At 35.6% G+C, this 21,624-nt stretch overlaps 1 protein-coding gene across 3 annotated transcripts in view; it reads right to left on the reverse strand.

Annotated features, from left to right (window-relative positions):
- The window catches only part of COL21A1 (collagen type XXI alpha 1 chain), a 126,198-nt gene that overhangs the window by 31,304 nt on the left and 73,270 nt on the right, over nt 1-21,624 (reverse strand). For all 3 annotated transcript variants that reach the window (XM_038133434.1, XM_038133433.1, XM_038133432.1), the window contains 7 exons: nt 14,460-14,513; nt 13,446-13,499; nt 11,081-11,134; nt 10,180-10,233; nt 8,404-8,457; nt 8,272-8,325; nt 5,657-5,710 (listed from right to left, as the gene is read on the reverse strand). In XM_038133434.1, the coding sequence (XP_037989362.1) occupies nt 5,657-5,710; nt 8,272-8,325; nt 8,404-8,457; nt 10,180-10,233; nt 11,081-11,134; nt 13,446-13,499; nt 14,460-14,513 (378 nt within the window). The remainder of the gene's footprint in view (nt 1-5,656; nt 5,711-8,271; nt 8,326-8,403; nt 8,458-10,179; nt 10,234-11,080; nt 11,135-13,445; nt 13,500-14,459; nt 14,514-21,624) is intronic.

The following is a 21,624-nucleotide window of genomic DNA, read 5'->3' on the forward strand; positions in this document are numbered from 1 at the left end:
ACATGATTTTCCCAAATTATCAAATTTAAAATGGCATTAGCTGAATAAAATATAATAAAAATATTTTCCCAAGTCTCCGTAGACAAAAAAAGGAGAAAAAACATATTATAATTATAGCAAATTAACATACTAATGTAATTGCACTGTGTGAGGAAATGAATTTAAAAATTAGAAATCACGATGAACAGGTAGAAAGTGTGAATTAGGTGGGAGAGAACTGTTAGCTTCACAACTTAGAAAAGCAGGCATTATTTTCCAAGCTGCAATAGGTTAGTGGGTCCAAGTTTATCACAGCATTACTTGTGGCCCCAGTCCACACTGAATTCAATGGGAATCTTTCCATTGATTTAATGCACTTTGGATCAGCAGCTATGCTGTCATGTCTTGTATCATCTTTGTCAACTGGGAATAATAAAGTAACTCAGATTAGCCTGCCTGAAGTTCTAGAAGTCTTTTAATTACCTGTTTCATTACAGTACTATTCTCCTATTTATCTCCTAAACAGCAATTAACTCTTCTGTAATTATCATACGGAATGAATTTAGTTAAAATAACTTGTCAGTCATAATTAAAATAACCTAAATTGGAAATAAAGTCAGCTCAAAATACATACAGCTACCTCGAAGTTATATTTGACAGAAAAACCTGCATTCAGTCTAAAAAACGTGTTTGGACTTACAGCACTATGTAATTAACAAATGATTGCCGGGAGTATTGTGCAGTCAAAGCTGTCATCTCCCCCTTTCTCAAGTGAGAACAAAACTAACAACATCTGTTACATAGCTCAAGCATTCAGAAAGTCATCAGCAAGACTCTGCCCTGCCTACCTCAACAATTCAGATATTAGAAGAAGGAATAAGGAAACAATACCAAAAAGTACATTCAACTAACCAAACCTACTTGTAAAGAAATAATGGTGTATGGCACATGCCTACAAAAATCATCACTTTCAGCCGTTTATGAATTAAAAAAATAATTCCACCCAAATAACAACTTTTATTTATTTATTTATTTATTTACAGGTAAAAGTCAGAATTTTCAAAAAGAAACAGGTGTTCTTTTGAGATCCACAAAATTTGCGGAGAAAATGCTAGTCTTTACATCCCTCATGACTGTAATGCTAACACCTTTGAAAAGCAGGCCACCAGACCTCAGGTCCTACTATCAAAGCATGTCAGACTAGTAAAAAAGCATGAAAATCAGATTAGAAACTAAAAAAATTGATAGAATCACACCAACTACTTTGTTGAGTATCCTGATCACTTTTCTCTTAAAAACTAATGGAAAATAATTTCTTCTTTACAGACTACTTACAAAGAGCATGCTGTTTCATAGCAGGACCTAATCTGAGGTGATATAAAATCTGAAGGAGTATTTAGTGCTCGATGGAATATTTCCACAAGTAATAAATTCACACAACACATGATCTTTTGAGCACTGTAAATACAACAGGATCTTTATGCTTTAACCCATTAAGAGATTAAAAGTCAAAATTCAATAATCAGACTAGGTGGATAAAAAATAAAGTAACACTTTCAGAAAAGAGTTTTTTCACAAGGCCTACTGTGCAGATATACAACAGAGGTTTTAGGTTTGCTTTTATCCTAAGTACTTCATAGCACAGTATGTAAATGCAAATACAAGAGACAAATATGCAAATACAAGAGACAAATGCTGAGTAAATGGCATCTTACTACCTAAAATTGGTACAAATCAACATCAGGAGCATCAAGAAAAACATTACACGACATAGAGAGGAAAATAATATTAACAAAAAAACCACAAACTTTGTCTGCATACTACTATGTTACTAGGTAAGGATTGTTCTTTCCTTTTTTCCTGCTTCTATCAATCTCAGCATAGCTATTAAATGCAGTAGAATTACATTAACTTTGTATTTGCATTCCAAACATACAGGATATCTGGCTATACCAGTTTATTACCAGGATTTCTGCATTATGAAGACAATACAACTTCTGTTGTATCTTGTAGCATATCTTGAACATGTTTCAAAAAGAATTCTGCTACTATTGACCAGCATAAAACACACATTTTTTCAGAGAATGCATTGATCTGTATCTGGCATTCCTGATGCAATTGTGAAAGATCAACAGACAAACCAGGGGTATAGGTATAACATATAGGGGAGTCAGGTCAGAAGCTGAAAGTCATGTTGTGCTGCTATCGCTGGCACAAATGAGGCCACATCTGAGGTCTTACGATGTGACCTAAATATTGAGACAAAACTCTACCATTTTAAGTGTTTGCAGATGTATTTCTGAAAAATATGAGTTCTGGAGAGTAAACATGAGCAGTTGCAAATGCTCAGACATATTACTTGTGGCAGTAGAGCATATGCTAGGCCTAGAAGAGTGCTATAAATGTCCTGCCAGCTTTACCCACAAGCACTCACTTCAGGGTTCCATCTGCATAATTGCAAACACAAGGAATTTCCACTGAAACCCAGTTCTGAAAAACCCTACCTATGTTAAAAAGGACAGTCAGGCTGAAATTAAGCTCAAATAAATCTTGATTTATTCTATAGACATTTGGTCCCTAAAAACAATGTATTTATCAAAACAGCCTGTCATCAGCAAGATAGCCACTGAACTTCTTAGGTGACAGCATGGCCTGGTTTTGTCAACAGGAAAATAAGCTTGATTACTACCTTTACCAAATCCTAAATTATTCTGTCCATACAGTCACATGTTATTCTACAGAGTGGGTAGAACTGGGATAGTCTGATTAACTGAAGTTCCAAATAGTATTATTGAGAGAAATCAAGCACATGTCTTGAAATTATTTATTTATCTTTACAACCTACTTTTTCTGTTTGTAACTTTAGGGATTAATAAGAGTAATATTTTATACCAGAAAGTATTCTACCCAAAAAATAACTACACATCTCAAAGGCTGGAGGCAATGGGAGTTCAGTTCACCTGTGCTCTCCATTCTAGAAAGTTGCTCCTTAAATGTCTCAACATGCATTCATTTCACAACCATGTTATTTTTATCTGCTAAAGCAAGAGTGATCATAAGATGACTATTTTTTAAATCATCAACTTAACAAATTAAGCCATGTCTAACACTAATGTGGCTGAATGAAAGAAATAAAGACTGTCTGCATGTCTGTTTCTGTGGGTGGCGTATCCACACAATCTGACGAGCTGTCCCAGGGCCACAGCTGCATGTGGCTGGTTAATGATATAAAGACATCCGGCTTCAACTGTATCATCCAAGGCTTGTCTTGTGTTTAGGCAGCCTGTTTGGCTGTCACAGCATAGTTCAATCCCTCTCTTCCACACCAGAGCCCTAACTACAGGGTGTCCCACCAGAGAAGTTTACACTGAATTCCACAGAAGGGGAGCTGAGAGGAGGCACTTGCACACTGTATTTCAAATACCCATTGGGAGAACAACAGAAACAACAGAAGCAGTAAGTTGCACAAGATATCACTCACAGTGCCCAAAATCCAGCTCACTTTCCAACAGGTGAAAGCCAATTACTGTCTACTTGAATAGAGGAGCCCGTGTATCTCACAGCTGAGGATAGGTTTCATTTTCCATAACCCAAACACACATTTTCACCACAACATTTCTGCACTGAACTGCAGAAATGCTGCTTTTTGCTCCTCCTCCAGGCTCTAAATAGATGGGAGCACTGTGTTGGTCATGCAGGATGGTGCTGCATCAACAACAGAGGCAGATGGGCAGGGATGACCCAGTGTCTTACATTCCCTAATGGTGACCTTGAGGCAATGTCGTGGTCAGCAGTAGCCCTACTACTGTTCAGAAACTCCACTGATTATAAATGAAGGATAAAATGCAATTTAGCTTGCTCTATTGGGATTGTTTAAATTTATTTGTAGTTGTTTATATTTTGGAAGTCTTCCTCTATAGTATTTTGCAGGGATTTAAAAAGACTTCTTAGTACTTTCAATGTCTTAAATCTTCATTTACCTTTAAAGCAAAATTATGGGACTTTAGTGATGGGTTTACATTACTGTTTAAAATGTTACATTGTGAATGTTATATTATATATATAATTTACATTAATTTTAAACCAAAATACATTTCAGTAGTAGATGCAGTTCATACTTAACAAATGCCATCACACTAGCAAGACAGCTATTAAAGTATTAAATATTTAGTTTTCTCTAGGTCAGAAATGCCCTTTCCCTTCCATTTCTTAGATTAATTTTTTAAAAAATCAAAATGACCAACTAACATTTCTTTTGTAAAAATGAAAAGAGACAAACCAAGGCAAGGGACAATAACAGAACTCACTTTTATCTCAACACATTGTTAAGGTGTACCGTCTTACAATAAAACAAAATCCCTTCAGTTGTATTTTATGATATTTAATTAATATTCAGTCTTTCTTACATATGGAGGCACCACAGAGTATAAAAGGTTGCAACACCTCACAGTTATTTGGGGCAGAAAAAGAGGAAACAATAAAGCCAAGGGAGGAATTATGTGTGTTTTTCACTTAAGCCAGACAAGTGGGAAGAAAGTCTCTTGGGCATAATTTCTTTGTGTTTTTCAGTCTACCCAAAATGTTTGAGAAGGTTTTGGTGAATGTATAAAAAATTTAAATGAAAAACTTTCAGAATTTTTCAGCTAGAAGTGTTATTTCCAACGCCTCATTATCAAAACTTTCTATCACATTTCAGATCCTGTAACTCACACTGCCTCCCATTACATTCAGTACCACAAAATTTCTGACTGTATAAAGCTGTATCTCTTTATCTTACAATTCTAAATGTAATTCAGAAGGCAATTCATCTGCAAGGCAGTGCTCCACCAACTGAGCTCTGTTTACTGCTCTTGGCCTGCAGAAGAATTGCTGATGGTTTGATGACAGCTGGCTGTCTCTCAGCACTCAAAGCTGCTATCTTGGCTCATCTGCTTCAAGCAGTCTGCTGGCCTGGAAGGAAACAAGGAGGAACAAAGGAAGACAAGGAGGAAAAAGGAAGGACAAAGCCTGCCTATCGGATATTAAGTGGAGGTAAAATGAGCTGCCCAAATACCGGTAGAGGAACAATGTTTTTGGAAAGAAGCAAAGCAAAAAGGAAGTAGCACAGTCTCCAGTGAAGCAAGAAGCACAGAGATGCAGACAACATGGTGTAAGAAGATGCAAGGAAGTAAAAGGCCAGTAAAACTGGGCAAAGGCAGTGGTACATAATGAAAAAAGAGACTTTACAAGTGTGATTAACAGGTATTTGAAAGAAGATACACCATGTAGTACAAATGAGAGTCAAACCTGTCCACTCTTTCCTCAAGTAAGTAAATATTAATATCTAACTATACCACAACATTAACAGGACAGAAATCAATAATGAGACAATTTTATACCATATATATATACACATATCTCAGTATATACAACAGCAATATGGGGAAGAATCTTTCCTTTTAAGGCATCTTTGACTTTAAGGGCTTGTTCATTGCTGTTAATGAAATCAAATTTAAAGATGAACTGCAAAAAATAAATAAGCATTTTTTTTAATGGACATATCAACCAATTCAAATCAACATAAATTAAACATGAATTATGATAGCTATTAACTAAAAAAAAATAAAGTGAAAGAGACAAAACCCAACCAAACTAACAAATCAGTGCATAAGGGTACATCAGCAATTTAATCACTTACAGGCTCTCCTCGATGTCCTTCTAGGCCTGGAGATCCAGGCTGCCCAACTTCTCCCTTTAAAATAAAAAAGTATTAAGAAAACAACCTTATTTGCATAATAAAAATTATTATTTTAAATAGTGAATTATATTTTTACTCTAAATAGAATTTCAAAGCAATACACATTGAGACTTCACCAAACAAACATCTCTTAACAGTTTAATACACACCAAGAAGTGTCATCAATCCACTATTCCCTCATGTTTTGTCTGACAGCTGTCAAACAGCTTGCAAAAAGAGATGAGAGAAAATTTTCTGTTCACTCAGAACAGCAATTTCTGGTTAAAAAAATGCATAAAACAATAACAGACTGTTACTGTCTAATAGTTAGTATAAATAATAGTATGAAAAAATATTTCAAAGTACTTCAGAATACAGCAATACAAAAAATGATCAAATATTTATCATAGTATGTATGATACTGAAGTATTCTGAAAATCTGAATAATTCCAGAAATAAAAGCACATAATCAAGACAAAAATATTGATGTAGATGTCGATAGATATACACACACACACATGTATAAAATAATCTGGCACTAATTAACTTAAAATTGTAAGAGCTGAAATTCAAGTAACAATGGGTAGCATCTGGGTTTCCAGCCATGTTTTTTCCACATTCTTTCCCAAAATGAATATTGTAAAAACCCAGGAAAGCTCAAACAGAAATTTCCTTCAAAGACAGCCTGTTTTTTACTGTTCTGAATTTGATTACAGACCCAGAATGGAGCAATGTTTTATAGTAAGCAGATGTTGAAGTCAGGCTAACAAAATGTTTGAATGAAAAATATGGCTTCTATTAACTATTGTATTATAAAATTAATAAAACCTAATGAGCACATCATATTTTTGGTACTACAATAAGGAAAATAGTCCAGAAAATGTCTTTCAGTTTAAATGTACACACATTCACACAATATACTGAATTCTCTGTATATTGCTTATAAGCATAAAACATATGAAAGTACTCTCCAAATTCATGCTTTAGCAACACAATGCCTCACTATAAATTGCCACCAGTGACAGTTAAAATTTTATGTTAATGTTAACTGTGACTATTACCTGTCCATGTTATCAAATACCAGAGAAGAAAAAAAATCTAATATCTAATTTTTTCCCTATGTTCTGAAGTACCAGAGAAGAAATTTCTCCTCCAACTTAGCAATGATATCTGTGTATGTGTGTGCATGTATACACACACACACACACACATATACATACATACATATATATATATATAAAATAAGAGAGGATTAATTTGAAATAAATTCCTGGTGGTAACCAAGCTCATATCACAAGTTTAGTCTAGACAATTGATGGAGGATTGATCCAGCTGACAAGACAACCAGTACTGTTGAATTCCACTGCCCACATACAGAAATTAGGTCATATTTGAGATACCCGATGGTATCTTGTCTACTCCCACTTCTGAAAGGCACTGGCTTTCCATAGGACTAATGTCATATTTTTTAGCTCCCTGAGAATGTTTTGGACACTAATGAATTTCAAATGCACCAGGGGCTTTTTATGTACACAACTAAACTGATACCTACAAGTCTGCCTTATCTGAGCTGAATTACTCTCCTGACTCCACTGGCATTACCCTGGATCCATCTCATTGACAGCTGCTGCCTGGAAGGTTTTAGGTCTATCACGGGTCTTCTGTCATATGTCCCTGCTGCAGCAGATGTCACAGATATGCCAACTGCATCCCCAACTGCTAGACAAGCATGGTCACAAAATAGAAAATCCAGATCTCCAAATACATAAATATGAATGTAAAATTTAAAATGCACTCAGATTTTTGCATTTTTGGACCTTGAAGTAACATTTATCTTGATCAGCCCTAGATAATTTAATTATTATTTTAAAAAACCTTATAGGAACTAAAGCTGCTGTTGAAAAACTTCTTTAGATCAATTCAACTGAGCATTTACATCACATATTATTCAAATCTTTTCCCTGTGAACTTATAACTGATACTACTGAAGTCTATGTTTTCACAAATTAGAACAGTGCAAGCAACAACTTGTCAAGCAAAACATCCAGTAAGCTCACAAATGGCAATACATTATAGAAATACCAGATCCTGTTGCTTTTTTTACAGTACACACATACTTAGTTGACTTGGAAAATTGTTCTACGTTAAATACAAACAGCACTGCATAGTGAAGAGAATAAAAACACAAACAAAAATATTAAACCAATACTGAAAGTACTTTTCCCTAATTTTCCTGCAGTTCCCTTCAAAAGCAATTATGTTCTCCAGTGTATGCTTGTATATAAATCTCTTTTAACAGAATCATAGGGTTAGAGAAACACAAAAGGATTAAGGGAGATAAAGTATAAACTGTCTCTAGTGATCACTAATACACTCTTAATAAAAGCTCTTCTTTTGCTCATAGAACAATCGAAAATAATAAAGTCTGCTCATTGCTGCAGCAACCTTTCACATCTCCCAGTAACAACATTATTTTGATTTCCACTAATACTCCACAGAATAAATTTGCTATGTTTGTACTACAAGCAATGCTATTGAAGACTTTTATCAAAATATTAATATCCATTTCTACATACCTTGAAGCCAGGACTGCCCGGTAATCCATCTTTCCCATTTCTGCCAGGGTCTCCCTGTGGCAACATTTAACAGCAATCAGCAGGTAAATTAACAAGCAAAAGCTAATGACAAATTTTCTTCAGAAAACTTACAGATCGCCCAGGCAGTCCTGGAAACCCTGTATCACCCTTCTCTCCTTTTGAACCCTGAGAAAAACAGCAAGCAAAAAGTAAGTAGTGCTCAATGTTTATGCTGCAAATTCAATAGATTTAACCAATATTATTTCTTATTTTTAAAAAGTACAGGAGATCTGTTTCTTTCTTTTTTCTCAGGCAGTTGACAATTAATACCTGCGACCCCATCACAAAAACAAAAATATGCTTCAAACTACAGAAATGCTAACACAGACACTCTTTCAAATTGCCTAAAACTCTAGATGAAATACATGAAGAAAATATAAGGCCAGGTGAAAATATAGCTGTTAACAGTGGATGGCCAAACTATACTCCTCTGCTTTATCTAAATTACAGATGAAGACATCTCTCTTCCCATCTGCTATCAGCCTCACTCCTTTCATGTGCTCCTCTCCTCCCTCCCCTAACTCCTCTCCCTCTCTCTTGCTTGGTTATATGCACATCTGTATTAAAAAATATAGACTTCTTTGCAATACAATTATTACATTGCAATACAATTATTACATATGCCCTGCATATGGTGTATTACACCATAGACATATTTAAATAAAATAAATGCATTTTGTGGTATGTGAAAATGAATTACACCAATCCACCAGCAGAATGAAAAGGTTCTCAAAATATCCAAATAAGCAGAGCATGAGTTTGACATTACTAAATGTAAATATATCCACTAAATTTGACATTACTAAATTTGATGTTACTAAATGTAAATACATCCAGTAAAAGCACGGAACATTTTTCTGAGCTGTAAATAAAAAATTACATTTTCTGTGAATATGAATGTTATAAAAATATTATGTTGTCTGGGGTTCCCATGCCCAGGCTCCCAGTGGGATTATGGGGGCTCTGTGAGGGGAGGCCGGGGCTGCCCCCGCCGGCAACAGCCGGACACAGGCGGTTCCAGCTGGACACAGCCGGTTCCAGCCGGACACAGCAGGCTCCAGGCAGATACAGCTGGTTCCAGCTGGACACAGGCGGTTCCAGCCGGACACAGCAGGCTCCAGGCAGATACAGCCGGTTCCAGCTGGACACAGCCGGTTCCAGCCGGATCCAACTGCCCACCGCAGGGTGTGGCCGGAGCGGGAGTGGGGTATGAGTTTAACAAGGGACAGAAACATGACACCAACAACATAAGGAAAGAGGAGAAAAGTGGCAGCTCTGCAGACTGCAGGAAGAGGGTGCTGGAGCAGAGATTCTCCTGTAGCCTTTGGAGGGGCCATGGTGGAGCTGTGGCAGCCAAGGTGCAGCCCATGGAGAATCCGTGCAAGGCCAGGTTTGCCCTGAAGGCCTACGGCCCACGCGAAGGACCTGCCCCGGAGCAGGGGAGGAAGACGAGGGGAAGAGCAGGGAGAAGCTGTTAAAGACCACCCTACCTTGCTCCCTGTTTCCTATCCCATGCAACAAGAAAGTTGAGCCCAGGAAAAGGCAGGGTGGAGGAGAAGGGGCCTTAGTTGTTTGTTTGTTTGTTTTCTCACTATCCAAACTTATTTTAGTTGCCAATAAATTAAATTAATTTTCCCCAAGTAGCCACTGGTTTGCCTGTGACAGTAACTGGCAGGTGATCTCTCTTATCTGGACCATCAAGCTTTTCCCTCTTATATTCTCCCTTGTACTGCTGAGAAGGGAGACTGAGAGAGGTGCCTGGGGGTTTGCACCAGGCATCCAGTCTAGGTGACCCCATCATAGATACCAATAGCATTTTGCTTTAATTTATGTTATAAAGTCACTTGCCTTTTTTCCATATATTCCTGGCACTCCTTGATCCCCTTTCGGACCTCTTTCTCCCTAGACAAAATGTATGTGAGCAAGTTAATTTTTAAAATAGAAGTAGTTGCATAAAGATATTTTATATATATATATATATATATATATAAAGTATACATGTATAGCAGACACAAAGAAAGCAAAGAGCTCCATGTAAGTCAAAGACTTGAATACAAATCCTTAATTTGCCCAGCTTTCCTAGAGGAGAAAGCCAGAACATCCAACACTCATGGTGAGACAATCCACAGCTCGCAGGCTTAAGGCTTCTACTTTCTATAGAAGGCACTTTGTGATTTTCATTGTTTAAATATAGGCAGGAACCTAAGTGAAAATTCAGCCCCTTGGAAAGGCCTGGACTTTTCTGAAGACCTTATGTGAAGAGTTAAAAATAGGAATTTGGAAAAACTAAGAGGTAAATTCTGTTGAGTACTAACATAGATGTGCATAACTATGGGGAAAATTGTTTTGGGGAACACACACATGAACTAAAATCACTGTGATAGATCAGAACTGTTTTTCAAAATGCTGTCACTCAAGCAGAAAGACAAGAAAATCATATAATTGTTTTTAATTTTTTAACATTATTTCTGATGAAGAATCTTCCAAGTAGTAGTAAAATCAAATTAATATAAAATCTCATAGAGCAAAACAGAAATGACATAACAGGAGGTTTCCACTGTTTGGTATCTATGCAATGAAGTCCCATGGCATGTATCTTCCCTAAATATCACCTTCATATCTATTCATCTTGAGCAATTCATCAAATTCACTGAAATAATATTGTATGTAGACACATTTACCCTTTATATCGAACTACAGGGCAACCTGAAACACAGGAACATTGTAACAAGAAATATTTCATTTCAACCTTTGGTGCTGGCATCCCATGTAATCCAGGAAAACCAGGTAGTCCACTGTCACCCTGAAACAGCAAACATATTTTATAACCTTGTATCAAAATAGTGGTAATATACTCCAACATTCATATTCTCCTGATCAAGTGATCAACAAATAGTGTAAAGACATATTATATCACAGTATCAACTTCATAACATTGGTATGATGACCAATAAGAGGTTTTCTTATCTTTAAACATAATTTATTACACAAAAGAAAAACCTTAATCACTAAATTTTAGACTAAATTTACAGTAATCTTTTAGTAAGACTTATGGAGATTCACAAGCATCAGTTTATGACCTTATAAAATTTCCTACCTGCTTACTCTGGATAAGTGAAGTATTAAAAAATAAGATATTAAGTCCTGCTCTACAAAAGAAACTAAATTAAACCAAAATACACTTATAAAACAACTTTGGCAATTTGACAAATGAGTTCTCATTTCAGAGGAAGAAATAATCCACTTAGGTAAAAGCAGCTAGCAAATGAAAAGACAAGGCAAAATACCAGTTCTTTTTATTGTTCTCAGAGGTGTCAGGTATCAGGAATTGCAAACTTTTGCTGTTGGCACCTAACAATTTGTCTTCAAGTTCCCTTAAGCAATAACAATGAAATCCTAAATTACAACTTGTCACTACTTGATTTGAAACAATAAAACCGGTCCTAGTTGCTTGGTTTAGTATACTGCTTCCCATGAAAAAACAGCTAATCACAAAATCATTTTTGGGCAATCAGAATGCTTTCTTTCTGTTAATACCTACTTTCATTTTGAATAATATATTTCAGTTTTTTTAATATATTTCAGTCAGATAGAAGGAATAGGAAACTATGCTTAGAAAGTTATTTCATATAATATTTCAAATTCTAAGACAAGGGTTAAACCAGGACAACATGTCTCAATGCTGTTTATCAAAGCCATTCATGCCTAAACAGATTTGGAAGGGTCTGTCATATTTTTGCAGTAGGCAGGAACATGACCACAGGAATGACAGCTTGTGGGTTAATGCTATGTCAATATCTCTCAACAAATAAATATTAAAAGCAGACAATGGAATGGGGTTTAAAAATCAGCAAAGGTTATAAAATTAACACTTCATATATCCATTGCTTCTTAATGAAAAAGTGTGGACTCTTGATTTCTACTCAGAAGTGATGGTTCAATTATTGGATAAACTAAAACATTTGGAAATGAAAACAATTTTAAATTAGCTACTACAGAAACTTTACAAGTAATGGAATCAAATAAAGACATGAAAATTTGGGCAGAATTTCCAGGAAAAAAATTCTAATGGCAAGACCCATTTTACAATGGAAGTGCTCTCTAAAACAGAGGTGGAAGCACTATTTCTTGGCTTATTTTACACCAGGTTAGACTGAGCAATAGGAAATATTCTATCTGTCACAACCCTACACTGCAAGCATTAGAGTTTTTCATCAGCAGCATATTGATTTCTACACATAGCCCAATACTGACTGATTGATCAGATGAACTTCTAAAATCAATTAGATTGAGATGAATAAAGCACAGAACATATAAGCAATTTTCAGCTCTAACCATGAATTTTGAGAATTCTACAGAGACAAATTTAAGGACCTAGTTATTGGGAACTTTAGAAAGAAATTCTAAGATCTGTTGGGAAAACAAGCGCTTGTTTTACAGAAAGGGCTTTGAAGTTTTAATGAATCAAAGCCAAAATAACTGTCATTACAATCAGCTTAGAACTTTTTCTAAACATAGGGCAGAAATGTGGGAGAAGGCCACAGCCAATGGGCAGTTTATTCACTGTGTATACAGAAGACACAGAGTCAAATTTATCCTGATTACCAGGAGACAGTTACATACAAGCTTCCACATCTGTCTATGTCTCCAAGCTACTGGCTACACCTCAGCTAGAATTTTCCACAGAAAGTTTTGGGTTCAGTTAGCCGGTGTTTTCTGATAAAAAGCGCCATCCAGGAATTCCTGCCTAAATCATCTGGATATTCACTTAAAGAGAAAAAGGGTAAAAAGAGTTAAAAAGAAACCATTCTGACAGAGGTCTGTATTGTGCTTCCAGGTACCCATACTTAGATACATTTTCTATGTATATGTTATTCAGTGAAATAAAGGAGTTACTGGTAGTGCTAAAGCCTATATAAACTTTTGTAAATAAAGAGGGCCAGATTCAGAATTTAAATTTAGGATTCTTAGTCTTCCCTTATTACCATTTTAGCAAACAATTCTCACAGAACACTCATGTGAAAATACTGATACTATTATCTGTACAACCAAAAATTATAAAAGATAAGAGTAAAAGCTTTATATATATATCATTCTGGTTTGTGTTCTTTTACCTTTGCCCCATCTTTTCCTGGTTCTCCCTTGATACCTGGCAAGCCACGAGGTCCCTAGATTGAGAAAGAAATTAACACCAGCTCAAATACTGATAATACTAATACAATCTGATACAGAATTAGACACAGAAATGGGACACAACATGGGCCAGAGACCAGCGCGTCAGCTGCCTGATTCCAACATTTCCATGACTGGACACAAAAGCAGAACTAAGCACAATATGTACCCAGCATGGATGAACATGGCACACTATCATAATCCATGACTGAAGAACACTCAAACAATTTTTTTCTGCTAACCAAGGACCACCCCAGATAAAAAAAGAAGAATGCCACAGGCTATTAGTCTGTTCAAAATCACAGCCTCTCAACATGTGAGCCCAGAGATGTCCCCTTCAATAGCCCATCAGACAACCTCCACAAATGCCATTTCACAGGTTTGCTCTTGGCCCCAGCAGGCTCTCAGATATTTAATTCCACAAATGAGTAAATCCTTGACTATCATTCAGACTGGATCAGGCCTGGATCAAGTAAAATACAGCACAGGTTTCCAATAACTGTCTCAGTAAGTACTAAATTAATACAACAAAGAAAAAGAATTCTCCTCCGTCAATCTGGGCTTTATGTGAAAACTTGCTTTGGACTTGTGAATTGTGGGGAACCCATCACCATGACAAGACTTCAAATCACCGCCAGTGATTCACAGAAAAATTGAAGAAACTACTGTTTGGCTTCTGGATCGGGACAAAAATGTCTAAGCTGCAGCTGAGTCCATCTTCTAGAGGCCTTACCCAGCCCTGCTTCGATTTGCAGTCTAACTGTCAGCCTACCTACAAACCCCAAAGCCAGGTGAGTTTCAAAGAAATTCACCCAAGGATGGCCCCTGATTCATGACACCCCTTGAGTCCTCTTCATTCCCCACACCTCAGCTCTCAATGACAAACAATATACTGAGATAGACTTGGCAGGATTTGTCTCACATACTCAAATTCTAGGAATGAAATAGAAACTTACTTGAATCCCTGGAGGTCCTGGGATACCTGGAGTTCCTGCTGATCCCTGGTATCCCTAAGGAAAAGAACCAAGACTTGTTACTTTTCAAAAGCAACACAAAGAGATTTCCAAATACCTATTTAAAAAGAAGAAAACAATCCTCCTGCTTACTAAAGAACTTTTGTCACAACCCTATAATTTTAGGTCACAGAGTTTAGCAACTGCTATGACAATCATCCATTTGGGATTTAGATTTCAGCTTTCAAAAGCTTTCATATCTGCAGCTGAAGTTCTCAGCCTCCAGACTTTACCTAAAACCATTCATTTTAAAATTGTTACACAAAAGCACAGCAAACATATTGTTTTATTTTCCACTGTAAAAAAAAAGAAATTAATCCATAATGTAGACACATTTTTTTCTCTCTCTCTCTTGAGAAACTTGCCAAGACTTATAAAGGCTTCTATCCAGTTACAGAAATCAGCTTTAACAAACAAGGTATGTTCTAATACATTATGCAGCTAGTTTTATAATGTCTCTATATAATAAAAAATTCCATTCTTGATACTAAGCACTTAGCTATGAACTCGAAGGTATATAACAGTCCATACAAATAAAAAAAAATAATTTGAATGACTGAGACTACAAAAATAAATACTAAATAATTCATGAGTTAAAAAGAGAATTTCAGGAATGCTTTGCTAGAAATCAACATTGGCAGAACAAGAGAACCTTTACAGAAACCAAAATATATGTCTATATTTTGGTGTATTTTACTCAATTAGTACAGCAAAAATAGCCAGTTTTCATGCAAAATTGACAAGGGCTTTAAAAAAATCCTTTAAGAGAGGCAAGTTACTGAAGAATAAGAATTTTGCTCATTTAAAAACATGTCCTTGCAGTGGACAAAATGATCTACCAAGAGGATTTTTTCAAGAAAACATGTAAAGCAAGAAAAGAAATTATTTTATAATATTCCGAGGCTATTTGGTTCAGACATTTCAGCAGGCAGACAAAACTAAGTTTGATAAATCCCATTAAATGGGCTATCCAATTTCAAATACACAGAATCTGATCTTGATTGGAATTGAGAGAAGTAATAATCCTATTTCCAAATCGATGTCAAGCTTAAAACCTTGGCAAAAAAATTTCCTGGGGTGACTTCCACACCGGTAAAAAGGCACTAATAGAACATTGTCAGTACAAGGGAGGCAATGTGTTTGTCTGGTTTCTTCTTTAAATCAGTCAGAGCTTCCTAGGAATAATAAACAGAGCTAAAATTATTTGCTGTGTAAGATACAAGAGAGTCCTTGATGTGCCCTCTTCCCAAAAGACATTTGAGCAGTTGCCCGATGAGCCAGCTGGTAATGTTTAATATAGAAGTAAACAAAATTCTAGGTCTCTGTCATACATGGATCCTTTATCAAGCATTTTACTTTTAGTGCTCAAGGCAGTTCTAGCAAAATCAGCTTTAACTGTAAATGGTAAAGTATCCCCAGAGTGCTTATAGGCCTCCTGGGTAGCTGAAACAATTCACCAAATCAAAAAATGCCTCTAAAAGTTTATCCATTTTTTTCTTCTCCAAAAAAGAAAAAATCACTATGACTTTCTGTAGGGTATAAATCTATACAAAAAAACCCCTTTACTTCATAATTTAGATCTCTGCAATGCAATTTCCCTTTTTCCTCTAACTGAGTAGGGGAAGAAGTAGAAGAGAACAATTTCCTGGCTGAACTGAACTTCAAAATCACAACATGAATGGAGGACAGCAGAAGAGTTTTCAGCTTACAAAACTGCCTATTTAGCTCAGGGCTAAATATTGTAATGTGATTTCAATACAAACCAAACACATTGTCAATGTGTTCTTTTAATGGAAAGCTGGAAGAGACAAGATTCAAAAGGAAATTCACAAAAGTTAGAATCACTATCTGGTACAAATAGCATAGCAATTGTTTGGGCAAATTAAAAAACCTTCTTTAAATTAAAAAAAAACCCTACAGATTTCATAAAAAATGAGTATATATTTGTATCACTACTCCTTTTGCAGTATGGATCATCAATCTACATGCTAATGCCTACAAATTTCTTTTGCACTAAAGTCAGCTCAAATCCTCTTTCCCTAATCACAAAGCCCTCATTAGGAGTACCTGTGTGACATACATACATATCTGCAAGAATAGCAGTGCCATAGCTGCCATTTCATGTAAAATGGACAGAAGTGAAATTTCACTTGTCAACTGATGAGTTCAGGACTGGAGGTTCTCTTTCAAATAGGATGAACACACTAAATTTGCCACCAAAACAAATAATTTTTATCTCAGTTTGGTCTTCTCTCATGAACTCTTCAAAAGACACACAAATAGCATGAGAAGTGTTATAGTTAACTCTGAATTTGATATTTAGTTTAGAATGCAGTTGCCTGAGTATAGGCAGTTCCTGTCATTTGAGTCTCCTGAGACACCCACCCAATGTTAGAAGACAGTGGCACAAAGTGTTTCGGGGGCAATAACTGTCTTGCAGTGTGGGGAGGACAAAATACCTTACAGCATAAAAATCCCATACTTTTTGTGGTATATTGGTTAAATAGTTGACTACTTTGAGAATTTAGACAACCTGTGTCTCTGTACTCATTTAAATCCGACTGTATGTGCCTTAAAAGGAATGCCACCTATAATTTTGTCATCAATGTTGTCAGTCAACACTACTCCTAAGCACTTTATATTCTCATTTATTATTTGACATCAGTTCATCTGAAATCGGGATTACACAAAATTTACCTCTCAGTTTACTGTTGTGAGAACGGTACTTATAATTTTCTAGTGCCTGAAAATCCTTAAAAGGAAAGTGATAAACAGCAGGACATTGAGATTAATTTTGTCCCAGATTGCTGGGTATTTGAAAAAATCACAGATGAAACGAAACTTTGGAATTTAAAGAAAATGGCAATAATTTGCAAACAGTTCTACGGAAAAAAGCTGAACATACTTCTTAGGTCAAAGAACTTATACAATAGCCACAAAAATTAACAATCATCTTTACTGGAAAAAGAAACTTAGTTTGCCTGTAAGGGAAAAACTTGAGCAAGAAGGATATACGACAAGAATTAATTGCAAAGAACTCTGGGTGCAACAGCAGAGAAACCTCAGTATATCTTCAATGCATTTGCACGCCTAAAGGACAAAAGTTCAGACAGCATTCACAGGCATATCTCATCTGATAAGGATAGAATAAAAAAAAAATAGAGGATGTATGGATAAGGCAATAAGAGCTGCACTGCACACTCCCATAATGAAAAGCTTTTGGAGTCAATGGACAACATCAACAACAAAGGCACAAACACAGGACTGCTTGGAAAAGACAAAGGGAGAAGTAAGCAAGCTCAGTTTGGCTAGGAAGGAAGCAGAGATCAACAGTAATGGTCTAAAGATATTCAAGGACTGTAAACACTAAGTAAAAAGTACTATTTAGGGTGATGTAACTAAGCATAATGGAATTCAACTACAAAAGGAAAATTCAACTTGGCATTAAGGAAACACTCTGAAAGCCTGCAGACCTCTTGCGGTAGTTTCTTGCAGAAAATCTTTAAAGCACAACTATCTAAAGCATTACAAGACAAATCTTCAGACTCTTTTCATAAAATACATTACATCTTAATAGAAATTGCTGTAACTATGCAGACATGTATCCATGTTTATTATTTCTGCATTTCATTACATTCTCCTCCATTAGCTACTCCATCATCTGCCAAGGTCTTCATAATTCAGAGCCCCTAGCAGCATATTTTACCTAAACACAATGTTCTCAAATAGCACAGAGGAAAAAAGATCCATCAAGATCATTAAATAAAAAGCTGTAAATCCAGCTTTAAAAGTTCACAAGCCTCAGGCTATTGGGAGATAGGATGATATACCAAGGGAGTCTAACTTCCTGCTCACTGTTTAGATCTTCATCCTTATCATATCCTTTGCCTTTGGCAGCTGCTGCAGGTAGTGATGTGGTCTTTTGTCTGAACTCTACAGCTGTGTCTGCAGCACAAGTCAGCATTAGGCATTGCTCTGACTCCAGACTTGTAGGTCTCAGGAAAGGCATTACATGACTGTATGAGAACAGAGCAGAAAGATTTCTCCTAACAATAACAAGGCCACAGTGTTACTGAGGAATATGTATTTTCCTGGAATTGAGAGCAGAATTTCACAGCTGAAATACCAACTCTGTCTATGAAAATTTTCTGAGAAAAGTAGCTGCAGAGTTTAGAACAACTGAAATTCCAGGCAAGCCATCCAGTAGCACAGGGAATTCTATGTGTATGCAAACCTATTGCCCATTATTTTTCTAAAAGTATTGTTGAAATAGCTCATCATTGCTCTTATAGTAAGTACTTCATAAAAGATTTGGCCTTCAGTTAGTCACCAAATATTAAATTCTAGGTAATACAGCTGTAATAATGTTCTATAATCTTTAAAACATGTACTGGAATGATCAGAAATTATTATGTGAAACTTTTGATACCTTATGAACTCCATGTCTGCTTGTATCAGTAAAGTCAGTCTTGTCAGATTTTTTTTTTGTAAATGGTTTATTTTTTCTCATTTCTTATTTTCTGGTGCATACTGTAAAGACAAGGCAAATTGTTCCAAACTTTCATGAGTGAAACTAGATGGAATACTCAAAAATTGTCCAAATTTGCCAGCTGCATGGTTCACAGTTCAAAATTGAGAAACGGGTGGTGGATTTTTTTAAATTTCTGTCAGTAGACTGACAACCTATCACCTCTATTAACCACAAGTGATCACTGCATAGATTCTGATAATTTATTTTTCCCCTTAAACTGAGTTTTTCCGCAGTACATCAAAGAATCCTTTGAAATAAAAAATGGCTTTGTCACCACACAGTTAGGCTGCCGAGTGCTTCCAGGGCCAGCAATCACTCCAACTGCTTTTTTCTGATTAATAACGTTAATGAAAATAAGTTCCATTGGAGATTCAAATATTGTTTTTATCCTTGCACTTATTTATCAGTGTTTTTTTCTTGGCTAGACAGTTTAATAATTTCAGCTTCTAAATTACATTTTTTATTAAAAAATGTATTTTCATTACTTATGCTTCTCACTTTCAGGCTTTTTTACAGTTCCTTTAATTGATCTTTTCTGTATGTATCAGAATATAAACAGAGGTGGCAATAAAGGCAAAAATACAAAGATACTCTAAATAAAACTAATGAAAATAACATTTAAGAATTGTCTGGAAAAAAAATCATGATTGTGTTTACTTCTCCAAATATTAGAGTAAATAATTTTACTGGATAACACCAGGTAAATAATTATGTTCTGGTAAGATTTAAGATATTAGGAATCGGTTTTAATTTTTCTGGACTAAAACTAACATTAAGTATTACAACAATACAGCCAGCCCACAAACAACAAATTAAATTTTATTAGATGTTTTACTTTAAAATCAGTTTCATATAGTAATATAAATGCATGCCTAAAACCCTTCTCAGAGGAAGAAACATTTTGTTGACCAGTTATAGTGTTCCAAGAAAATTAATAACAGATAGGCAAACTGGAAAGACTTTAGAGAAGAACATAAAAATGTGTTTGGGAACAGAAAAGACTGACTTTGCAGGAAAAGCTTTTCATGCAAAATACATTTGATTAAACAAAACTGACTACACAACTACCTGTAAGCCTATGGTGCTGTCTGAATTAAAAGCTTGTTTCTCAGAGTTCCCTGGGACATAAAACTAAAAAGATTCAGATGAGCAAAGCTTCCCCAAACAAGAAAAATCACTGACAGCACAGAAAACCTGCCCATCATATTAGCAAATACAAAAATAAAATAGAAAGAAAAAGACAGAGAGAGGAATCTGTTTTCCTGCACAGTGGTTCTAAAGGGTCTCTCACCATTCACAGCTAAAAGGTTGCCTGGAATGCACCCAAGAATCTACTGTAAGGAAAAATAATGTACTGGCCAAAGGTGCAGATGATCTTATTGGTTTGCAATTATGTCCTTACAAAGAACAAGTGCAAAAACTACAACTGATATTTCAGAAACATTCTTCAGTTAATAAAGCTATAGGATTTAGCTGCAAGCACTTAAAATAATGTAAGTTCTTCAGCAAAGGGATACAATTTCTCCTGTACTGGAGCTCTTTGATTCTCATTCTGAGATACTCTGGCAATCTTTTCTATGTTCAGAGAATGCCCACCTATGCACATCATGACTTATTTGCAGGAAAAAATAAGCCATAACTGCCAGATTACAAAGTTACAGTAGGTCTACAGAATCAATGTATTTCTCCTTCTTTATTTGTGCTGTTACAAATTCTAGTGCTTATGGGAGGATAAATATCCTTGAAGTGGAAATCTTTTTAATAAATCTTTTATGAAAGACTCATAATAAATTGTTTCTAAAACAATATGGTTGTACCTGACTGGATGCTTCAGAAATGAAGTCTCAATCTATTTGTTAAAAGAGAGAAGAGAAACTGACATTTCCCTACCAATATCCAGTCCATTCTGCCTACATTAAAGCTTAAATTATATCCCTTTACTTTTCAAAATATCAGACTTAGCTGCATTAAAGGCAGCTCTGCTATGCTTATCAATACTGCAAATCTATTTCCAGAAATCAGCGTGGTCAGATGTGATGGACACCTTCCCCCATGCAACTCCATGTTCAGACAGTTTGTATACTTGTCTTTTATAGGAGATCAGAACTGCTCTCCATAAGCTTAAGCACCACCAAATATCAATTGAAAAGTTGTCCTGATTAAACAGACTTCCCCATCTTGGAATAGTTTAAAACCTGTATTTTCAGGATTGTCTAAAATCAAAATGCAGTATTCTAAAGCACTAATAGTTTCAATTCAAATTGTGTTCTCTAACTCTGGTTCAAAAAACCCCTGAATTTAATAGCTATCAAAAGCTGTTTAAGAGCAAAAGTATAAAAACATTTTATATCACAGGTAGAATGATGATATTTGGTTGTGGGACTAATGAAAAATTCATGTATGCACTGCTCATCTGGACCATCAGGGTTAGCATGCTCAGGTTTCAATAAAACAAGTCCCATATTTAAAAGAGGGAAACTTTAATTTTTAGAAACTATTACATTTTTTTGTTTTAGCATCTATTTTCTTTCTGTTAAACTAACTCTGCTTACAAAGGGAATCACCACAGTTAAACGA

The sequence above is a fragment of the Motacilla alba genome, chromosome 3 (assembly GCF_015832195.1).
Source record: "Motacilla alba alba isolate MOTALB_02 chromosome 3, Motacilla_alba_V1.0_pri, whole genome shotgun sequence".
NCBI lineage: Eukaryota > Metazoa > Chordata > Aves > Passeriformes > Motacillidae > Motacilla > Motacilla alba.